General features: G+C 34.3%; 3 protein-coding genes across 4 annotated transcripts; all 3 read right to left on the bottom strand.

Annotated features, from left to right (window-relative positions):
- Nucleotides 1-1136: 1136 nt before the first annotated feature.
- On the bottom strand, nucleotides 1137-4374 carry LOC109167208 (protein DETOXIFICATION 40-like). The gene is made up of 7 exons (XM_019316173.1): nucleotides 4005-4374; nucleotides 3286-3917; nucleotides 3081-3137; nucleotides 2509-2747; nucleotides 1807-1925; nucleotides 1616-1702; nucleotides 1137-1435 (listed from the first exon to the last, which is right to left on the bottom strand). The coding sequence occupies exons 1-7, from the start codon at nucleotides 4350-4352 to the stop codon at nucleotides 1370-1372; spliced, it is 1548 nt and encodes a 515-aa protein (XP_019171718.1). The 5' UTR covers nucleotides 4353-4374; the 3' UTR covers nucleotides 1137-1369.
- Nucleotides 4375-13413: 9039 nt separating this feature from the next.
- LOC109167210 (protein DETOXIFICATION 40-like) lies at nucleotides 13414-16857 on the bottom strand. The gene is made up of 7 exons (XM_019316176.1): nucleotides 16482-16857; nucleotides 15749-16380; nucleotides 15207-15263; nucleotides 14755-14993; nucleotides 14374-14492; nucleotides 14189-14275; nucleotides 13414-13557 (listed from the first exon to the last, which is right to left on the bottom strand). Exons 1-7 carry the CDS (start codon nucleotides 16743-16745, stop codon nucleotides 13492-13494), a joined length of 1464 nt encoding a protein of 487 aa, XP_019171721.1. The 5' UTR covers nucleotides 16746-16857; the 3' UTR covers nucleotides 13414-13491.
- A 1460-nt stretch (nucleotides 16858-18317) lies between these two features.
- On the bottom strand, nucleotides 18318-22638 carry LOC109167211 (uncharacterized GPI-anchored protein At1g61900-like). 2 transcript variants are annotated; one of them, XM_019316177.1, is made up of 8 exons: nucleotides 22259-22631; nucleotides 21436-21621; nucleotides 20688-21293; nucleotides 20092-20337; nucleotides 19952-19963; nucleotides 19617-19760; nucleotides 19235-19279; nucleotides 18318-18855 (listed from the first exon to the last, which is right to left on the bottom strand). In XM_019316177.1, the coding sequence occupies exons 1-8, from the start codon at nucleotides 22326-22328 to the stop codon at nucleotides 18788-18790; spliced, it is 1377 nt and encodes a 458-aa protein (XP_019171722.1). In that variant the 5' UTR covers nucleotides 22329-22631; the 3' UTR covers nucleotides 18318-18787. The 2 variants fall into 2 exon arrangements, with proteins under 2 accessions (XP_019171722.1, XP_019171723.1); XM_019316178.1 differs by lacking the exon at nucleotides 19235-19279 and having other exon boundaries at nucleotides 22259-22638.
- Between the last annotated feature and the right edge of the window lie 4 nt (nucleotides 22639-22642).

A 22642-nucleotide genomic window follows, 5' to 3' on the forward strand; every position in this document is an offset into this window, starting at 1 on the left:
ATGATACAGATAGGTAAACGAAGACAAACAGGCAAATTATGTTATGGACCCAGGTTCAAAACGCACGTCTTGAGTTAATGATATTTTTTTGTGAATATAGATTCAAAAATTGTGTTATACTGTTGAATATAGAATTCTGTAATTATGAATATAGAGTTCAAAAATTGTGAATAAAGAATTCATAAATTATGAATATAAAGGAACAAATTTTGAAGACAAACAACAAGAAAATAAGCAATTATTTATTTATTTATTTTTTAATTCAGATGGCATCGTTTTGAAGTAAAAGGACGCCGTTTTGGACCCGGGTCCATGACATAACAATTTTGTCAAACAACAGTGTAGGCCCAAAAGCTTATGGCCCAATAGGCTTTCAGAATAATGGAATATTTTTCCCGCAACCAGCTGCAGTTCTCACAATTTTCCAAACCCGATATTGTAGATTTGCACTCACTCTTTTTTGATTCATGTGTATGTATTTTATGTTATAATTTTTTTTTTTTATATTTTGCGTTATGAAATTCTGTATTTTAAAAGTGAATTATGTACTTGGAACAAATTAGTAATTGTGTTTTATGTTATATATATTTTTTTTTGTTATGAAATATTGTGCATATGAACACAAATTATGTATCTAAATCTGATTTGAAAAATAAGTAATTAAATATATAACATGTGTATGTGTTTTGTGTTATGATTTTGTCTTATTTTATGAAATTATGTACCTTACAAATATGAATTCTATATCTCGTTGTTTAATTTAGGGTCCACAATGCTGTGTTTTGTGTTGTGATTTTTTGTGTTTTGTGTTATGAAATTCTGTACATTACAAACATGAATTCTGTACCTAGTTGTTTCAATCCAAGACCCGTAATGCTATGTGGATCCTAATCTATGATTTAAATTGCCCTTTCTAGAATTGTTTCGGTATATCTATCTCGTCTAGGGTTCTACCCCACAATTCCCCCCCCCCCCCCCCCCCCCCAACTCACCCGCAAAAAGCATATTTTAATTTTCCTTCCATTTACTACACATGAAACGTACAAAATTTTGAAAAAAAATGAAGCCATCCATCTGGTCTGCTCACAGATATCAAAATCTTTTAAGGTTTTCATAGACTGTAATTGAATGGTTGATTAGACGAATTAAGGCTTTGTATGTTTAGAATAGAAGATGCAATGAATATTAGATGGCAATTGTCATTAACATAAACTGCATGCAGCATGATGCCAACCAAATTTGTGAGAATTATTATTGAGTATTGAACTATGAGTGAAACAATATATATTTTCTAATAATCAACCAATGACACTCCCCATGCACAACTTATTTGCCACCTCTTTCTTATGTCTCAAGACTTTACCCTCCTTCAGTTCTTCAAAAGTGGCTCTTTCGTGCTTTCCCACTTGTCCAACCGTGCCCTACTCTTCTCCACCTGAAATATATATATTTTTACACGTAACTCGAACTCAACCAATCTGATTAACAACTTATGTTCAATTTGATCAGAATATATTACTACTCGACTAGATCGAGCTTCAAGTCTAAACATTTTTATATATAAACTAAGATGATGAATTAATATCATTGAGTTTTTTACAGTTTAATTTGTTACCTCTTTATTCCAGTCGGTCCGAAATGTAACCCACAATAGAATGAAGGTCTGCATTGCTGTGCCTCCTATCATACCAGACCAAATTCCCTGCCACCCCAAAATATTACTCATATATATATAACACAATTTTGTTTGACCACCAAACTTATATAATCTAATCAAGATTAATTATATTATAAACAAAATAAAACCTTGGCACCAAGGTCGAACTTGAATCCAAGAAGACACCCTAATGGAATCCCTACGATGTAGTAACACCCAACATTAACATACGCAACAAACGATTGCCATCCACACCCAACAGCAACACCTGCAGATTCCCCAAAACACATGTAACTTATCATCACTTTAGTAAAGTAACAAACCATAACAACATGTTTGTTAATGGAATAAGTTGTGAATAGAATTCCATTCTCGAGAATATACATATTCTATTGTTTGTTTTGACCATTTATTCCTGGGACTGAGCTATTCCCTTTGTAGGGAAATAGTCATTCCTTGGAGGCCCATTTGAATGATATTTATTATGTTTTTAATCGATAAACTAATCAAACACTATAATAAATTCATAAAGTCTATTCTTTCAGTGAACTAAACATTGAAATAGAATTTGTATTCTATTCCATTCCGTATAGAATATCATTCATATTCCTTCAGAATTTATGTGAACCAAACATGCCATAAAAGTTTTTTTTTTTTTTTTTTAAACAGAGAAAGCAACTCCAAAATACTATATTTAAATTATATGCTAGAAGTTAATATGCATGTCTTATGCTGATGACGTATGTGGATTAGGTGATAAAACATAAGAGCCAAAATGAGTAGGTTAGCTTTTATTATTATTTTTATTTATGTGGACATTTGATTGGTTGGAAGGTGGGGTGACCACTGACCTGATAGGACTGGTTGGATGCCATTAAGGATGAGCGTGACGGCGAGATATGGACAGAGGTCCGACACAGCTTCAGCCACGACGTCGCCGGTGGTGAATGCGTAGCTGATGACGTGTCGCAGACACAGCACTACGACGGCTTCCACCACCGCAACCGCGAAGGAGACAACGGTGACCATCAACACTGAAAACGCAGCTGACTTGGGATTCCCAGCTCCCAACTCATTCCCCACCCTCACACTGCACATAAATTAATAAGCAATTCAGCCCAGATTTCCAATCATATTGTCGGGATAATTGGCCCTGTTTGGTTAATGGCGGTTAGCTGATAGCTGTTAGCAGTTAGTCAATTGTGTTAATTAGAAGGTATAACTAGTTGATAATATTAGCTGTTGTAAAAAAGTGTTTGGTAAATCAGTTGTTAGTTGATAAGTGTTTGATATAATTTCTTTTTTAAAAAAATTAATTGAAAAAGTTGCTTGGAGTAGCTTTTTAAAAGCAATTTGAAGTTGCAAAAAGTTAATTAACCAAACACTTATATTGATATTTTAGTCCATATAGAAATATACTCACCTAGCAGCAGCATTGAATCCGATTGAAACCATGAATACCAGTCCATTTACTGACATGCTGCCATAAACAAGAAGTATATACAATTTTGTAAGTTTAGTCACCAAAATTCGTAAATCAGTCTAATTTGTTTATAGTTGAACAGTTCTGAACGGTTCAAATTAAAAAACCAAGCTGATCAACTTAGCTAGAGACTTGTTATTCTCACCATACAGAGAGCGAATCCAACGTGAGCTCAGGGTTCTTGAGCAACCCGGCGACGAGAATAAGAACCTGGAAATACCATGTCTCCAGGCAAAGCATGACGGCGGAGGCCGCCGACAGTTTCACGAACTCCCACAGTCCGGCGAAGGCCTCCGGCCGGAATCCGGTCCACGTGGCCTTACACTTATCACTCTTCACAATATACACAAACTGACCTCCCACAATGACCCACCAAGAAAAGCTGAGCACCAGTGCCGCACCTATCAACCCCAACCCAATCTCGTACACGAAAACCCAACTCAGTAACAAGTGCAAGAACAGCGTTCCTAAAGAGATGAGCGCGCTGGGAGCTACTATGCTCTGAGCCTGCAAGAATTTCTGTATGGGGAAGTTGACGGCGTAGGCGAATATCTGAGGGATTAGGCCGTAGACGAACCGGGCGGCGTAATAGGCCACCGTTTTGGGCTCCCCCAGTGCCAGTAAGAGCTGCCTGGAGAAGAAGTAGACCACCATTAATGGAATCCCAGTTATGGTGAGCACCACGGTGGCTCTCTGTAAGTACACCCCCAGCATATCGTATCTCTGTGCTCCAAACGCTTGCCCGCACAGAGTCTCCACCGCGCTTCCCATTCCCAACTGCAAATTAAATTAAATTTTCAAACCACCACAAAATTAAAAATAAGCTCGTGTATAGTATATATATATATATATATGTTATGTTACCAAGAGGCCATAAGCGAATAACTGGATGCCCTGGTTGCCGAGAGAGGCGGCGGCGAGCTGGAGATTTCCAAGCTGGCCGGAGAAAATGCGAGTGGACAAGGACATGGAGTTGTTGATCAAGTAAACCATGACGGCAGGACCGGCTAGGCGGAACAGGAGGCGGAGTTCGATCCACGAAGCCGATTTGAGGCGCTTCAAGTACGGCAACTGCGTGTCTGACAGCACCTTCTCCAGCTCTGAGCTACCTCCATGGCCGGCCATGAAAGACGGCGTGGCTTGCATGGACTCTAAAGTTGGATGATCGGCTTGATGAGGAGGATTGGGAGTATCATCAGCTTGTGAACCCATGTCTGATCTTTTGCTTAGCTATATGTTATTATGTTGTGTCCAAAGTCTGTTATGGATTATAATCCTTCCAAAAAGAGTAAGTCCTTCCGTGTAAGAGAGCATTTATGTTATATAATTTGAAGTAATGCATTCGAATTCACTTTAATCCTACTTAATATATCAACGCGGTAAGTTAAGCACGCTCAACTATAAAGTTCTTTGACTATCTCATTATCATATTTTACTTAAAATCAATTGGTGATTAAGTGAACATTAACCATTTAACAACATTCTTCCCTAAGGCACAATGCCACGTCTCAAATCGAGCAGGGCTCAACCCCACCGACACCCAACATTCATTACCTCAGGGTCTCCCAATAATTCTCTAAGTTTCTAGTGAGATTCAAATTCCACACTACCAGTAAAGGAAGACTTTAGAGCAATCGAACCAACCAATATATTTTTAATTTTGCTAATACATTATTATAGAATAAATAAGTAGTTACATAAATATATTTTGAATCAAATTCTTTTTTACAATAAAATAAAGATTATTATTGGTACTAAAGATCATTACAATTTCTAAATATGTGATACTAATTTTGATTATAAAATTGAACCAAAAGGTTATTAGTTGTTGTCTTCGGGTAACACATCACTGATGATTTATATAATAAAGTTAAAATTTGTTAATAACAACAACAACAATAATAATAAATAAATAAATAAAGTGAGCCATTGAATTAGTTAGAAAGGATGGAAATTATGTGGAATTGGGTAAAGATCGAAATGAGTGGGATATGTTGTGAAAAGAGAAAAATTCATATTTGTTTTTTTGTTTTTTTTTTTGTTTTTTTTTTTTTTTTTTTGTAGGGTTCTTATTTAATAATAATAATGTTACGCAATTGAATCTTTAATTTCGTGTATTCAAGTTTCTGATTCGTCGCAATGCATTTCAAAACGTTTGTCCAAATATGTCCATCATCATATCCGGCCTACTACTATACACCATACCATATATGTTTCACTCATTTGTGATTTTATCATTAAACTCATCTTTTATTGTAAGTTTTTCGCCTCGAGATTTGAAGAAATAATCTTTAAGCATGTTCTTAGGAAAGATAACAGATGTGTTGATTTCCTTGCTAACCTTGATCAGACTAAGGACGGTGGCACGCACTACAGTTTTAAAAGACCCCCGAATAAGTTGTTGGAGTTTCTCTCAACGGATGCTGGAGGAGCTAGGTTCAAAAGAGTTAGATAGTACCCGTTTTGAGCGGGCCCGATGCACAAAAAAAAACAATTAATTCCACTTTTAATCTCTTAATTATTATAACATTTTCATTTTTTATTTTAACTACTAGTATTTTTACCCGTGCGATGCACGGAATGAATTTACTATAATATTTTAAGAATATTTGGAACGATATATTGATGGATTATATGAACCCGGGGGTCCAGATTATACTACCCGAATATATGATCGAATTATGACAAGTATAAGATTATATATATAATTATATAAATTATAACATCAAATATTATATAGTGCAATTGAAAAGATGGTTTGGATTAATTATGTTATGTGATGTTATCATTGCTTGAGTTCAACCAAATAATTGTTGAATTAATAGTTAATGTGTAGATGTACACTGCGGTGCTGTAACTTTAGAGATTTTATATATCATTGTTTATGATTTTTATAAATTGGGCAAATGTGCTCGTTCTCTAGCAACTTAGTTATAATAATAAATTGCTATCCTAATTCATTTGTATAGAGGATTTTTTTTTCTAGATATATAGCAATTTTGTCATTTTGAAAAAAAAAAAACATAATATCATCGATTGTATTTATACATTATTGAAAACTTCTTTATAGATGACATTGGTAGTCGCAACACAATATTGTTCATCCTCGTCTAGAGCTAACACCTTCAGGCCATCATGATAGGTGACTCGGTAAAAAGCCATGTACAATTGTCATTGATTAAAGACCAGTTTTTTTAGCAATAACCCAACGTGAGTTAGTGTTTGGCCTTGACTTTTGTTTGGAAATTGTTTACGCTGGAACTTGAAGGACAATCTCGTATCAGAAGGAGTGAGAGACATTCGGGGGATAAGAACTTTGGTTCCTTCATGTGTCCCATTAACTATTATTGCTTCGACAATGTGATCTACCAATGTTGTGATGATGAGCCGCGTCCCGTTACAAAGGCCAAGAGAGTAGTGACATAATAATATTGTTGAATAGGAATAGGAATTTTAATATTGGTGTATTGTATTACGAATAAGAATTTTAATGTAGAATTGTAGTACTAATATGAAAGTAGGAAATTAAACAATATATTGTATTAGGAATTATATTACACTATTTTACAATATTACGCAAACCTAAGTATTATTGTTTATAACTAATATTTTCACCCGTGCGATGCACAGAATGGAATTGTTGTAATATATTAAGAATATTTAAATTGATATATAATTATTTAAAAGTTTATATCACCAGAGGTCGCTTATCTTTCACGACAATTTCAAATTTAATCCTAGACAATAGTTATTAATTATTACGATTTATTCTATGTTATAATTCTTACATTAACATTCTTATTGTACGAATGAGAAAGTAGAAATAAATATATTTTATTGGGAAGAGAGATTTTTTAGGAATTGGACGAAAAGTTAAAAGTTTAGGATTTTGTTTTTAAATATAGTATATATTACAATAGGAATTGTATTACACTATTTTATAATTTTAGAATAGAATTTTAACCCAGAATTATTGTACGAATGGAAAAGTAGAAATCAATATATTTTATTGGGAAGAGAGATTTTTTTTGGAATTGGGCGGAATTTAAAAGTTCAGGATTTTGTTTTTATATATAGTATAGGTTACAATAGGAATTGTATTACACTATTTTATAATATTAGAATAGAATTTTAACCCATAATTAATGGGAAAGTCGAAATCAATATATTTTATTAGAAGAGAGATTTTTTAGAAATTGGGCGGGAAGTTAAAAGTTCAGGATTTCGTTTTTATATATAGTATAGATTATTAACAATTAATTACTTTTAGATATTATTTTTAACACTTATATTATTATTATTATATTATGATTATTAGTTTCTTTTCAAGTTTTGTTAGTATATAATGGTCGTGAGTGTGAGAATATAGCCATTACTGTGCAATCCAACTATCAGCTTAAGCTTTTAGTTGAAATGGAGCACATTCTTCAATTTGGTATCAGAGCCAGATCAAAGGTCATGGGTTCGAATCCCAGCGCCACTCATAAGCGACTGGAACGTGAGGGGGCGTGTGGAGCACATGTTTCAACGTATTTATTAGAATTAAATAATTTGACCAATTATAAAGAGATTATTAAATAAAGCACGGGACAATTTTTTAATTACAAAATTTAAAAATTCATTAATAAACATAAGGTTCTCATAGTTTTTTCTTAGAAACTATTTAATAAAGCATTTTTTTTAGAAATCAATATATTTTATTGGGAAGAGAGATTTTGTAGGAATTGGGCGGGAAGTTAAAATTTCAAATTTTTTTTATATATATAGTATAGATTAGATGTGTAGAGTAAATTGTATTACACTATTTTATAATTTTAGAATAGAATTTTTACCCAGAATTATTGTACGATATATTTTATTGGAAAGGGAGATTTTGTAGGAATTGGACGGGAAGTTAAAATTTCAGAATTTTGTTTTTATATATATAGTATAGATTAATGTAACCCTTTTTTATATTTTGATTTTTACAAATCCACCAAATTCAGTGTAAACCATGCAAAATGCCCTCATAGTAAGAAGGGAGGAATTTTTGTGAAATTGAGGGTATTTAATTTTTTATATATATAAAAAAAAGAGAGAAATCTTACAACAATTAAAAGATAAAAAGTGATATTAATTTAATATCAAATTGTCAATATATGAAACAAATCAATAACTTATGTTCGTGGTAAGCGGACCACAAATCCTAATCCAATATAGAAATCCGGTCAGACTACCGAGCAACAAATCAAGACCGTGATCAACTGGTCAATTTTTTCGACTCCCTAAACTAAATTACCCAACACCCTTCCATAACCCTAAATAAATACCCCTTTATTACCTTATTAACTACCCATAAAAACCCATTAATCCCTTTACCACCCATTACAACCTACTAATTTAACCTCCTATTTACTACCTCATAATACCCATTAAAACCTAATAAAACACCCTATTTACTACCCTTGAACACCCCTTACCCACTATCTAGCTAGTATTTTGTAGCTATAAAAAGAGAGGAAGTACGAGAGGGAGGGGGGCTACATCTTTTGAGGAGAAAAACAACATACAGACAAAATGTACATGTACAAATCACCTACAAAAATAGTGAATTCTTGATTTGACATTGTCCTAAAAGGCTCGTAATTTTTACTTGTAGATTTCCACATTAAAATTCTGGTCTTGTTTATTTATTTCACGTATCTTGTTCTCATTCGACCGGTTGTGTTGGATCCTCGATAGACTGTTCGAGAGTCTAAAAACCAACAAATCCAATTATAATATTCTTGTAAAAAAGTGCATTATGTCATGTTAAATCGTTTTGAGTAGAGTTTTGGATAAAGATTTATTCAAGTATACTTAATTCAAATTCGAATTAATCTGATCTAGTCTTTTCATAAGACGTGTACCCGAAATATATAAGTAAGCATAACCAAACTCTCATCCAAATAAAGGTGTTTGCATAAAGTGTAAGCAAAGAAAGTTGCAAATAAAGGTAAAAAGACTGAGGGAAGTCCAGTAAGGATATTGTATTATCCCATCTTTGAGTAAAATCAAGGAATTGAATGGCCAAAGTAAGTTTAACTTTGAATTCGATTCTCGACAACTTAGCCAGGCCAATAGGTATATATACTGTTTGACGCCTCCTTGCCATCATCGAACCTTTTTTTTTTTTTTTTTTTTATCGAACCTATTACACAAAATATTTCTAATATGATTTATCTTTTCTATGTAGTTTGTGAACTATTACATAAAAACAAAATTTTTCAGTGTATTCTCTCGAATAGTGCATGGCTACGTGTGTGTATACATTTTAACCAAAAAAAACATTAAGGGTGTGTTTGGTTCACACATGAGAACCGGAATCGAAATCGGTATTAAATACTTGGTAATGGTGTAATGGGTTTTGGTAAAAGTATTTAATATGTTTGGTAGTAGGGTGGAATGAAAATAGTTACTAATAGTAGTGCTTGAGAATGAATAAGGGAATGAAACCCATATTTTATTTGGGTATGTATTTTTCAATTCATGGGATATTCGAAACTCATAGTAATGTTCTAAAAACTTATCAACCAAATAATAACAATCACTTTCATACTCATTCTTATGGGCAAAACCCATCAACCAAACACACCCTAAATACTTTAATTTCTAAGGAGATTTTTTATTATAAAAATCATCATAAAAGTTTTTTTTTTTTTTGGAGAACGTAGAAAGTTATTATTATTATTATTATTATTATTATTATTATTATTATTATTATGAACTTCTTTAAAATAATTTTTGATGTCGATTTTCTTAAAAAATCATCATCTAAATTTATTATTTAATTTAAACTTTAAAGGACGTACAATTTTTCTAGTTTTCTACACAACCACGGTCGTCTAAAATCATTTGTCAAAATACATTTTAGATGATAATTTTTAGAAAAATCGCCGTCTATTCTCTTTTTTTTTTTTAATATTAAAATAAAATATTTAATTATTAAATTTCTGCTTACAAAGGATGCAACCATACCAGTACTAATGCATCGGATTCCATCAAAATTTCAAAATTAAACGTGCTTGGGCGATACTAGTTCGATCCGCGTGTTGCATCTCCAACCCTCTTTAGACGATGATCTAATAGGAATCCCAATTCCCAATGTGGCGCCAAATGACAAGTTTGACTTAAGCATCCTTGAGAGTCCCCCTTCCTGTAAATCCAAAAAAATTCTGCTTACAAAATTAGTGTAAATTAAATACACCTCATAATTCATAAGTCATAACATATATACATTAATTATATGATTCTTTCTGTACTAGTTAGCATTGTATGACTACTTAGTATTTGCCCATCTTCCAACCTAAATTTGTAGCATCGTACATATCATTTACCATTTTTCATTAATGCAGTTCCCAAACGTAACGCACAAACACCCTGCTGGCAATTATCAATCATTCTGATATGCATCATTTTCTCATAAATATAATGCCAATTGTGGATGGATTTGATATCACGTTTATCACGTTGCAATAACAATCGTCAAAATATCAAAAACTTTGGTATTATATGGATTATATTGCTTTCAAAAAAAAAATATGGATTATATTGTGTCTTTTGTTAATTAACAACTTATTTTATTTTTTAAAAAAACAACTAATATTATAAAAGTGTGATCACGATTTATATAATTATTTAATTCTTTTTTTCCTTTCCTGTTGTATTATTGGTGTGGTTAAGGAACACCAGCTGCACTTTTTTTTTTTTTAAAAAATAAAAATAAAAATTAAGGAGGGCTTACATTTGGAGACAAAAACTCACTCTTCCTGCAAGAACCTTGAATTTCTTTCTCCAATACTCTCTCTTCTACATAAGATAAAATATCCTCAAAAATCACCACAATATCTATAAGAGCATCATCAATAGCCAAAATTCTGCACAAATTTTAAGATGCGATTTAGGAGAAAAGAGGGGAGGAGAAAACCAGAAAAATGAATTTTCAGGAAAAAAAAAAAGAGTAAAGAAAAAAAGGGAGGCGTTGTTGACTCTTTATGCTTCAATAGGTTGAGAAAGTATGTTTGAACAGATACTACAATTTATTAGAGTCAGTAGCATTAAAAAAAACACTACATTTATATTGCATAATTTTTTGTTCAAAATTTTAAAATATAACAACAAAATTAAACAAGAAAAACCTAAATAAATAAATAAAAAGAAGTTGACCGTTGTAACATCCAACTTATAAAAAAAAATTAAAAAAATTACAAGCTTCATTTCAGAGTGCCGACAGCCACTCTGAAGTGCCCCAACGTGCGCGAGTGACACACCCGCCTATTGGGGGTGAGTGGGTGACCGTGCTCTAAAGCACGTTTTTGTCCTTCAATTTTCAAAACGTGATATATATTGTCCCTTCTCTAATAGGAAGAAGGAGAAAAATTATTGTCGATGAAAGGAGAACAAAAGAAGAATAAAAAAATTGAGGGAAAAAAATGTAATCTTCGAAGAAGGAAAACGACGGGTAACCACATTTACATCACTAATAATTTAAGAGAAAAACAATATATGTCACGTTTTGAAATTTAAGGAACAACATTTATGCCACTAATAATTCAAAGATTACATTAATAATTAACATATATATATTTGTGAGGTACATAAATTACAATTTTTTCATTAAACAATGATCACTATTATCAATGGCGAAACCACATAGTGCACTATCATTTCGTATATTTTAAAATTTTTCATTCGTTTTTATACTTAATTTTTGTTGTTAAATTAATTGCTCAATTTACTCAAAAAAAAAAATTGCTCAATAATGATAAAATGTTAAATATATTTTGTAATTCAAATATTAAAAAGAAAAACAAATATCCGGACAAGGAGTCAAGGACGTCATGTAATAACAATAATATTGTGCCACGACAATATATACAAGCCAATCATAAATCATTGTCAAGCTCAAGACTATAGGTATCTATTTTAAATGCTAATCAAATATTCAATCATTAATTATGATTTTAACTCCACTCATTTTTTTTTCAGCCGCACTGGTGGGACTTTGTAAACCCTTCCATTATCACAAGTGTTACAAAAATCCATCCTAGACACTGATCGGCCCCTAGTGCTAATCGCTTCGGCCTCCTAGATGTTGATTAGACCGATTAGGCAGCGACTAGGCCGTATGGCATTGACCAGGTCGTCTAGTCATTAGCTGTTGTTCCCTTCTTTTTTAAATATGTTATTTCACTGAAAACGTATCGTTTTGAGCAAAATAATCTTAAATTGTTTAAACTCTAGATATTTTTAGGTTAATATTTAATATATTAATATTAACTATTAAAGTATTAAATAGTTTATAATTATCAAGTCTTAAAAATTTTAAAAAAAAAATTTTAAAATTAAAAATACACGGGCGCTTAGGCGTCGATTAATCGCCGCCTAGGTGCTAGGCGCCCCCCCGAGCGTCCGAGGAGTACCTAATGATTTTTTCAACCATGATTACCACCACTGATTTCTTTTTAGATGACGAGGGAAACTCCACAACCCTTTTGGGTGTAGGTAAATCCCGCCTTGTGACCCTAGTCGATAAAGGATCACAAGGAAGTAAATTAGTTATGAGAGTCTATCTAGGTTACCCATAGATGACATGCTCAAACCAATGGAACAAAAATTTAAACTCATGACTTTGTGGTTACAAGTGTAGATGTCTTGCCATCTTGACAATGATTTTATAATTAGAAGCTAGGCTCTTAGACATTGAGGAGGGGAGGAAAAGAACAATTTTTCAATGCAATAATAATAATAATAACAACAACAATAACAGAAACAACAACAACAACAATAGTTATCGCCGTTGTCTTCGTCATCATCTTAAATCCAATTAAAATGCTCTTGTAGAATTTTCAAATTTACAATCATATAAACAGCAAGCTAGAAAACTATCCAATTTAATATCACAATGCAATATTTACAAGACTTTAAATCTACATGACCGATTGATTAAAACATTAACTTAGTAATTATAAGAGTATAAGTTCGACTCTCAATTATGAGAATGTTTATATCTTATACATGAACTAACAAAAGGCTAATCCATGCATGCACAGTATTTTTAAGAAATTGATGAACTATCTGTTTTCATCCTATTTAATCTTTGTTCATATATCACGTACCATAACAAAATATTCAACATATTTTATTTATTCAGAAAAATGCAGATGCGAGTATGCGACTCGAGAGAATTAGCTATAGAAAATTAAAATAAAGTTGCATAATAAGGTATGGAATTTGCCCAAAAAAAAAAAAGAAGCTATGGAATTAGTTGCTAATTTCTACCACAACATCCCATAGTTGGCTGGTGAAGGTGTTACACAAGACTTTACCCCCTTCAATTCTTCAAAAGTGGCTCTTCCGTGCTTTCCCACTTGTCCAACCTTGCTCTAGCCTTCTCCACCTGAAAAAAAAAAATATAAATTTACATATATGATACATTGGTCATGTTTGGTAAGATAGTTAACTTATTAATCAATTTTGACTTATATAATCATTATTAACTGTTTGACTTAGTTAAACAACCACTATGATTGTTTGATTAATTAGCTTTTTGTAACAGCTTATTGCTTTAAAACACTAAAATTTATTTGATTAATTAGCTTTTTGTAACAGTTTATTGCTCTAAAACACTAAAATTTTAAAAGAGACTCAAAAAGCAGTTTTTTCGATCAGCTTTCTTAAGAAAGTTATTTTGCATGTAATCAACTATCAGTTAATTTACCAAACATATTTCTACAATTAGCTAATGCTATCAAACTAGTTAAACTTACTAACACAACCAGCTAATAACTATTTAGTATTTACCAAACACTCCATTGTATTAATTAGTTAGTATTTTGAACCAAACTCAATGGAACTCAAGCAACTTGATTAACAATAATTCAAGTTATGTTAATTTTGAATATACTAATACTCGACTAGGCACTAGCTAGAGTGTCCAAGTCTAATCGAGTACAATTTTTCTATTTTTTCATATATGTCAACTAAAGTCAATCGATCATGGAATTTTTCTCAATTTATTAATGTGTTACCTCTTTATTCCAATCCGTCCGAAATGTAACCCAGAGTAAGATGAAGGTCTGCATTGCTGTGCCTCCTATCATACCAGACCAAATTCCCTGCCACCCAAAATATTACTCATCATAACACAATTTTGTTTGACCACCAAACTTATATAATCTAATCAAGATTAATTATATTATAAACAAAATAAAACCTTGGCACCAAGGTCGAACTTGAATCCAAGAAGACACCCTAATGGAATCCCTACGATGTAGTAACACCCAACATTAACATACGCAACAAACGATTGCCATCCACACCCAACAGCAACACCTGCAAATTCCCCAAAAAAAAAAACATTATTATGTTTTCATCAGTTTAGTAAACTCGATCGAAACCATAAAAGTAAGTTGGGACCACTCTCACATTCCGCATTGCTTATATGAAACCATTTAACTTTCTGCCATAGCTCAACCACTCCACTACATACACGCTTCAGATTTACTTTTTTGTCGATATTTTGTTGGTGTAATGTGACCAAAAAGTGTATAATTAGAAATTAAAAAAAAAAAAAAAAAAAAAAAGTAGGGGTGACCTGACAAGACCGGTTGGATGCCGTTTAGGATGATTGTGACAGCGAGATATGGACAGAGGTCCGACACAGCTTCTGCCACGGCGTCGCCGGTGGTGAACGCGTAGCTGATGACGTGTCGCAGAGATAGCACTATGACGGCTTCCACCACCGCAATGGCGGAGGAGATGACGGTTACCACCAACACTGAAAATGCAGCTGATTTCGGATTCCCGGCTCCCACCTCATTCCCCACTCTCACACTGATGAAAAATTCTTCATTTTTAATTTTTAAAGAAAAGAAATGAAAACAAAATATGCATGTTTACGAAAGAGGAGGTACTGGTTTGTATTTAATTAATTGTTCTAAATAGATTCCTATAGACTAGTCAGTAGTTGAACTTCCCTTTAACTGTATTTAAACTTTGCTTATTCTTGTTAATGAATTACAGTTTCTTTCACAACCTTACACTCACCTAGCAGCAGCATTGAATCCGATTGAAACCATGAATAGCAGTGCATTTATTGCCATGCTGCCAAAAAGAGAAACATTTTTATTGCATCAATTCAACATGCATCAACAACAAATAATTATTGCATGCACTATATATTCGTTTGATGAGTACTTTTTCTCCTTGATATGACAGGTCAAGATCATAAAAATTTGTCCCTAGCGTTGTTGTCCACCTCTTGATTTTAGATTGTTGGACGAATTGAAGGTATTAAAGGCCAATCAAGTTTAGTAATTAGTGACTACGAAATTACGAAATTATTGGTAAAAGGTCATTGAAGAGTCAATTTTAGGGCACCTTACATCTCAGTTTAAAACTGTGATGACAGTATATAAAAAAATAAAATTATATTTTTACTGAGTTTCTTTTTACTGAGTTATAAATTTTGACATTGTGATATATCTTACTTGATACATAATGATTTACCAGTACTGTGGGTGCATTTTTCTTTCAAAAAAATTTTAAAAAAATGGAGAAAGAAGAAGATGTGGATTTGTTATTCTTACCACACAGAGATCGAATCCAATGCAAGCTCAGGGTTCTCCAGTAACCCAGCGAGTAGAACAAGAATCTGGAAATACCATGTCTCCAGGCAAAGCATGACGGCGGAGGCCGCCGACAGTTTCACAAACTCCCACAGTCCGGCGAACGCCTCCCGCCGGAAGCCGTTCCAGGTGGCCTTACACTTATCACTCTTCACAATATACACAAACTGACCTCCCACAATGACCCACCAAGAAAAGCTGAGCACCAGTGACGCACCTATCAACCCCAACCCAACCTCGTACACAAAAACCCAACTCAGTAACAAATGCAAGAACAAGGTCCCTAAAGAGATAAGCGCGCTGGGAGCGACTATACTCTGAGCCTGCAAGAATTTCTGTATGGGGAAGTTGACGGCGTAGGCGAATATCTGAGGGATTAGGCCGTAGACGAAGAGGGCGGCGTAATAGGCCACCGTTTTGGGCTCACCAAGTGCCAGTAAGAGTTGCCTGGAGAAGAAGTAGACCACCATTAATGGAATCCCAGTTATGGTGAGCACCACGGTGGCTCTCTGTAAGTACACCCCCAGCATATCGTATCTCTGTGCTCCGAAGGCTTGCCCGCATAGGGTCTCCACTGCACTCCCCATTCCTAACTGCAAATTAAATTTTCCAAATAATCACCATGCACAAACAAATAAACAAGATTATTGCATGCAGCTAATTAATTAAACAAATGTATATATATATATGTTACCATGAGGCCATAAGCGAATAACTGGATGCCCTGGTTGCCGAGAGAGGCGGCGGCGAGCTGAAGATTTCCTAGCTGGCCGGAGAAAATGCGAGTGGACATGGACATGGAGTTGTTGATCAAGTAAACCATGATGGCGGGAGCGGCTAGGCGGAACAAGAGGCGGAGTTCGATCCACGAAGCCGATTTGAGGCGCTTCAAGTAGGGCAACTGAGTGTCTGAGAGCACCTTCTCCAGCTCTGAGCTACCTCCGTGACCAGCTGCCATGAAAGACGGTACGGTGAGGCTTGCAGGGACTCTCTTTGATGAGGAGGATGGGGAATATCAGCTTGAGAACGTATGCGGCGTAGCTCAAGCTGTATGTTGTTTAAAAAGGCTAGCTTCTCCATTTTTTACTTAGCCAATTTTATTTTGAGTAATACGTGTACTCCACTTTTTATTCCATTTCTTTCTTCATATGTTCTTAGGTGTTATTCTTTAATTGATTTAAATAATAAAGTATTGTGACCACGTGAACTGTACTATTAGAATATTTTAAAATTAGGGTTAGGGATTCAGCTTTAATTTTTGGGGTAAGAATATTTTAGATTTCTACTGGAGTTAGGGATTCAACTTTTTGAGAAGAATATTTTAAAATTAGTTATATTAATTAATTAGAATGGTTATTATCTTAAAATTATTTTAAATTTAATTTTTTTTTAGAATTATATTATTATTCAAGTTTATCTTTAGTTTGTTGGTTGGATTGATTTATTATATTTTTAATAATTATCCCATTTATGTGGTTGTAATATATATGTTTGTTAATGACTATTTAAGGTCATGTCAAATAAAATATATAGTTGAGAATTTTTTAGATAGGAAATTGAGTGTTTTCTAGAACTCGGGAGAGTTCGACCATGATCAAAGTCATGGTGATCTTGACTTATCAAGTGTGAAACCTCACTTGTGGCGTCGTCCCAAATCTCCTACGTATCACCACATAGCCTAGTGTGACCGAGGACTTATCAAAAACCAAAAAACAAACCCTTACCCTCGAGCCTAGCCTGATTTCACCTAGCCTAATAAATTGTTCTAAAATACTCGATATTATTTTAATTAGAGTGTGAAAATAAGATCGGGCCAAGCAGATTCACATCTTAAAGTGAGCTATTGTTTTTATACATTCACTTTAATTTACCCAATAAAATTTATATAGGTGGCGGGAGTTATTCTCTATGGGAGTATGAGTATCTATATCATTTTCCTTTTATTGTTGGGTTAGAACTTAGAAGGGAACTCATAGCCACCTTTCAGGACTAATTCAGTCAATTGCTTTTGGGTGACCAGTGAAACCTATTGTACTGGTAAATGTTAATTTTGTGTAATAGTATCTAAATCATCACATAAAAGAGATAAATTGTACTGCAACTCTTTGTATTAAGAAAATCCATGTAAAGTAGGGATAAAGAGGATGCAACTCAATCAATTTTATTTTTAAAGTTTATTATTAAAAATTATTAAAAATGACAACTCACCATCCACACAACTTGATGAAATGAATGATAACCTGCTATCAGATGAAATTGCATACATTTAGAGCGTTTAGTGGCCTAATTGCAATTTTTTTATTTTTTTTCATTCAGTAGCCTAATTGCATTTTTAGGTTATGTCACTAATTTGGACCTTATTGCATTTTTAGGTTATGTCACCAATTTGGACCTTATTCCTTAAATATAAGCATGACCATAATGGCATTAACTATGAATAATGAGGGAATTCAGTGTGACAGACAGTATATCCATGGCCTTAAAAACAGCTATATCATGGGAAGACTAGGTTCTTATGTATTGAGGAGAGGAGGAAAAGAGCAAATTTTCAATGCAATAATAATATTCTTTTAAGTCCTGAGAGAACATTCAAATTTACAACCATATAAGCAGCCAGCTAGAAACCTATCTAATCTAATACAACACTGCAATGTTCTCACGACTTGAAATCTACATGGCCGGTTAGTTAAGATGTTTGATATATAATTACATGGAATTCCATCTCCAGCAATGTCTCTCTCCAAAAAACTTGTTTTATTACAACTTACAGGAATCAATGCTATGCTGATTCAAAGCTTGAGAAAACTAAATGTTATATCACTCCCTTGTATCATCATTCTCTGCCTCAGCTCCACAAATTTTTCTTGTGTTGCTGCAGATTGATCTCATACAGAAGTTGCGCTATGGCTTCAATGGCTTCCTTACTTTCAAGGACTGATAAGGCCATCTTTAACATTTTCCATACAACTTAAGGAGAAAGGTGGCGACTCGCGAATAACTTTACAGAAGCACAACCACTGCTGAGACTACTAGGATCAGAAGCGACCTTTTGTCTACAGCATAAAGACCTGACAAATGTACAAGAATTTCAGTCAAATAAAAGGATATGCAACTCGACTCGATAGATATAGCTATAGAAAAACAAAGTTGCATGCTTTGGTTCATTTTAGTAATTGTATGCTGGAAAATCTTAAGCCGGAACCTATTACTGTTCCTTTTAGGGGTATTTAAGGCATGGGATTAAGGATTTATGTTACCAACCAACATCGAGTGGAATCATGGGAAATCCTAATTGAAGAGAAGCATCTCAAACTAACAACAAAGTGTGGAGCTAATTTCTTACTTATAGCCTTAACTTTATTTCAGAGATTTCGGTTGTTTAGACAAATATGGGGGTTTGGATATCCAAATTTTTTAAAAAAGGTGAGAACTCAAATCTGTTCTTACACTTTTGCCCAGATGCTGCAGCAGGAAGTGCGGGAATTTTTACAGCTGCAAGAAGAGAGTTCAGACATATATTAGTTACTAACTGTTCATGTGGCAGTATGACCTTTCAAATTAAGGCATATTTTGGGTGGAAAAAAGAAATGAGAGATATTAGGTGCAGTAAATAGAAAGGGTAAATTTTGTATTTGGTCCATAGCTGTCAAATTTATTATCCTTATTATCCATTTGCCAATAAACTGGGAGAAAATGACATTGGGTATGGTTCTACTAATTGGAACTAATATCATAAGATCAGGATCAAATTTAAAATATTAAAACGTCTAGGATTTAAACTTTTGGGACCAAACTAAAATTTACTCATATAAAGAATTAGTGAACGTACTTTTATTGCATGATGAGGCTTGTAAATGTGATGCAGAAGGCCAAGGAGCTGGAATGTTATCGTTCAAATCACAGACAAAGCTGATCCCTGAGGTTTTGTCGAGTATCGCATCTGATGGCAAACTAGGCAAAAGGCACCCAGACACTACCCAAAAAAGAAATAAGAGTTAGGCTATGATATGATACCGAGTCACTAAACAAGGTTCAAAGCTGGAAATAAATAACAATGAAGGAAAATGCTCGAGTTAAACCCGAAAACCTATGCACTAAAGCTGAACAAACCAATATAAAGGTAACTGATGAGATGTAGATTAACAAGTATAATAGGAAAATTACCATCTGGTGCAACTGGAGAAGTTGTTCGGAGATATCCAGAATGAACCATGTAACATAATCACAAATTCCCACGTTAGCATTCGGTAAATAGCTTCACATCTTAAACGAGAGTGAAATTGGTATCCTGAACAATAACTGACCTTGGACAGAAAAATCCTTGAGACTGATCTGGCAGAGATTGTATACATTTTGGGTAACTTTAGCCTTCTGTAACTTCTGACCAAGTGAAGAAGCACAATCCAAAGCTTGCAAGTTAGTTATAAAGCTTTGCCTTTGTAAGTGAGACACGTAGCTCCCCATGGCACTACAACATGCTGTCTCGTTACTTATCCTGTCCTCACAAGCCTTTATGTGATGGCCCATGTTGGGGAAAACCAAAGGGCACACTGGAATGGGGAAAAAAAAGATGATTATGCTAGTTAAAAATAAAGCAGTCTAAAGAGAAAAGACCTCGATTATGCATTAGTCTTTTGGACAGTGACTAAGAAATCAATATGTTGAAGGCACATAATAGGAGAGAAATATGTTGAAGGCACATGCCAAGCACCTTGTGCTCAGATGGCATGTAGTGACCTCTCCTACGTGGGAGGTCATGAGATTGAGCCTCAGTAGAGGCGTTGTTGGCTCTGTGTGCTTCATTAGGTTGAGAAAGTATGTTTGAACAGATACTACAATGTAATAGAGTCAGCAGCATTCAAAAAAAATAATAGGAGAGAAATAGTTAAGCATTCCTCACCTCGATTATTTTTGCAGTTAGACAGCCCTCTAAGAACATCTTTTGCATCCGAAGGATCAAGTTTACTTGCCAACCAACGGAGCACGATACGTTTGCAATCATCAGTTTTGGCAGAGTGGTTAGGTAGAGCATGAGATCCATCTGTTTTTAAAAGATCATAAGCATTTGCAACGAGCTTTCCAGCTGCTTCGGTTATAGCATTTTGACAGATTTGCTCACAACACTCATTCACAAGATCAATCTTCCCACAGGCAGCAAGGAGGCTAGATGAATCCACCGTGGCCTCAAACTCACGCACATCACTGATTGGACAAGAACCTTCAGTGAGGTTTGACAGGTTAAGAGTGCATATATGTTGCAGAGTATCATTAGCACCCCTGCTCACAAGAATTTTCTGAAGATCCGATAGACAGTGCTCTGCTATTGTCCTATTTAACGCAAGCATATTTGTATCTTTACTAGATTGGCCAGCAAGAACTAATAGAGTGGTTTCTAGTTGGGGGCAGCACATTACATTAGCTAGATACTCTGCAAATGGAGCTGCGCAATCAATTGAAGTCACACTTATCATGTTCTCTACAGCAGCAAAGTTCAACGGGCAAACTCCTGCAATAGGGAATCAAAAGAGCTCAGCTTTTTGGGTGCGGAAGATGGTGGGGATGGGTTAAAAACTTAAAATATGTAATCTTGCAAAAAAAAATAAAAAAATCTTTTTGAGAATTTTGCATATTATGAAAGTTAAACAAACCAGATAATTTTGGGACACTGATATTAGTGAATGGTGCCAATGGAGAAGGTGCCAAAAGAGGAAGAAGGGGCTGCGCCTCAGGAGCTGCAGATGGGGAGGTCTGAGGCAAAAGACCATTATCCTTTTTGTCTGTAAATACAGAGCCCTTAAGATTGCTCAGTGGGTTACAACTGGAGCCATGAAAACCTGTGTGAATTCATCATAGTAAGCAATAGTTCTGATTCTTCATAGAAAGGAAAATACAAGGTAATGTGCTTGCATTCATCATGATATGTTAGGCAAATCTGCCAAGATTTCAATAAAGATAGTGCCCATGATGACAAAGTAATCATAATGTGATTTTAAAAATTCAACTAGAATGCTAAAGAACAGGAAATGCAATAAGTTTGCTTCAAACAAAAACAACAAAACCCTAAAACTGACAAAACAACATGGAAGGTCTGTCTCACTCAATAAGTCACAGACTTGAAAACAAGGTTAGCAAGAATTTTTCCAATAAACAATGACCCCTTGATGCAGAAATGATCCAGATAATGCTAAGACAGCAATCACGAGAGTTGGTGAAATTTCAACAAATATCATAAAAAATTTGTTAAACCCAATTTACAGAACATTCCAATTAACAAAAATTCTATTGCTTCTTACAGAAAATAACAACAATAATTAGCAAACAAAAAAATGTAGCATAAAATCAATCAAAAGACCCAGTTAGTTTCCTTGAAAGAAAATCATGCTTTCACGCCATAACAATAAACCAATGGATCCATGCAACAAACAAGTAAACCCAGCAAGAAATTAACAGATAAAGCTCAAAAAGACTCACAAAGAAGCAGCACTAGAAGAAGCACATTTTGATTATAAAGTTCCCAACTTTGAGCAGCCCCTTTTCTCATGCCTGCTCTGTTTGATCCAAAACGTACTCCCCTCTGCAAACTCACGCCCTGAGAGAGAAAAAATCAGTCAAAATCCCCCTCTAAAGGGGTCAACCAGTTTTCTAAGAAAGACAGTGACTTTTGGGTTCAGAAGTGAAAATGGAAACTGGGGATTTGAGAAAAGAAGATAAAGAAATGCAGAGCAAGAAAGATGTAGAAAAAGAGGGCTGGGGTTGGGGTTGGGGCAGAAGCCATGAATGAGGTGCTGCCTGCCTGCCTGCTTAGAGTGTGCGTGTGGGGACTGAAGCAGTAATCTACATAGCTGTACATATTAG

The sequence above is a fragment of the Ipomoea nil genome, unplaced genomic scaffold, assembly GCF_001879475.1.
Source record: "Ipomoea nil cultivar Tokyo-kokei standard unplaced genomic scaffold, Asagao_1.1 scaffold3147, whole genome shotgun sequence".
Lineage (NCBI taxonomy): Eukaryota > Viridiplantae > Streptophyta > Magnoliopsida > Solanales > Convolvulaceae > Ipomoea > Ipomoea nil.

What these genes read in the sequence shown, in the direction of transcription:
- LOC109167208 (XM_019316173.1), bottom strand. Translation starts at nt 4,352, where the DNA reads ATGGGTTCACAAGCTGATGATACTCCCAATCCTCCTCATCAAGCCGAT. An exon ending in TTGGATTCGCTCTCTGTATG is followed by an intron (nt 3,138 to 3,285) that starts GTGAGAATAACA and finishes TGTTTATGGCAG; the next exon opens with CATGTCAGTAAATGGACTGG. An exon ending in CATCCAACCAGTCCTATCAG is followed by an intron (nt 1,926 to 2,508) that starts GTCAGTGGTCAC and finishes GGGAATCTGCAG; the next exon opens with GTGTTGCTGTTGGGTGTGGA.
- LOC109167210 (XM_019316176.1), bottom strand. Translation starts at nt 16,745, where the DNA reads ATGGCAGCTGGTCACGGAGGTAGCTCAGAGCTGGAGAAGGTGCTCTCA. An exon ending in TTGGATTCGATCTCTGTGTG is followed by an intron (nt 15,264 to 15,748) that starts GTAAGAATAACA and finishes TCTTTTTGGCAG; the next exon opens with CATGGCAATAAATGCACTGC. An exon ending in GGATTCAATGCTGCTGCTAG is followed by an intron (nt 14,994 to 15,206) that starts GTGAGTGTAAGG and finishes ATTTTTCATCAG; the next exon opens with TGTGAGAGTGGGGAATGAGG.
- LOC109167211 (XM_019316177.1), bottom strand. Translation starts at nt 22,328, where the DNA reads ATGAGAAAAGGGGCTGCTCAAAGTTGGGAACTTTATAATCAAAATGTG. An exon ending in TCTTCTAGTGCTGCTTCTTT is followed by an intron (nt 21,622 to 22,258) that starts GTGAGTCTTTTT and finishes GAATTCACACAG; the next exon opens with GTTTTCATGGCTCCAGTTGT. An exon ending in CAGTGTCCCAAAATTATCTG is followed by an intron (nt 21,294 to 21,435) that starts GTTTGTTTAACT and finishes TCCCTATTGCAG; the next exon opens with GAGTTTGCCCGTTGAACTTT.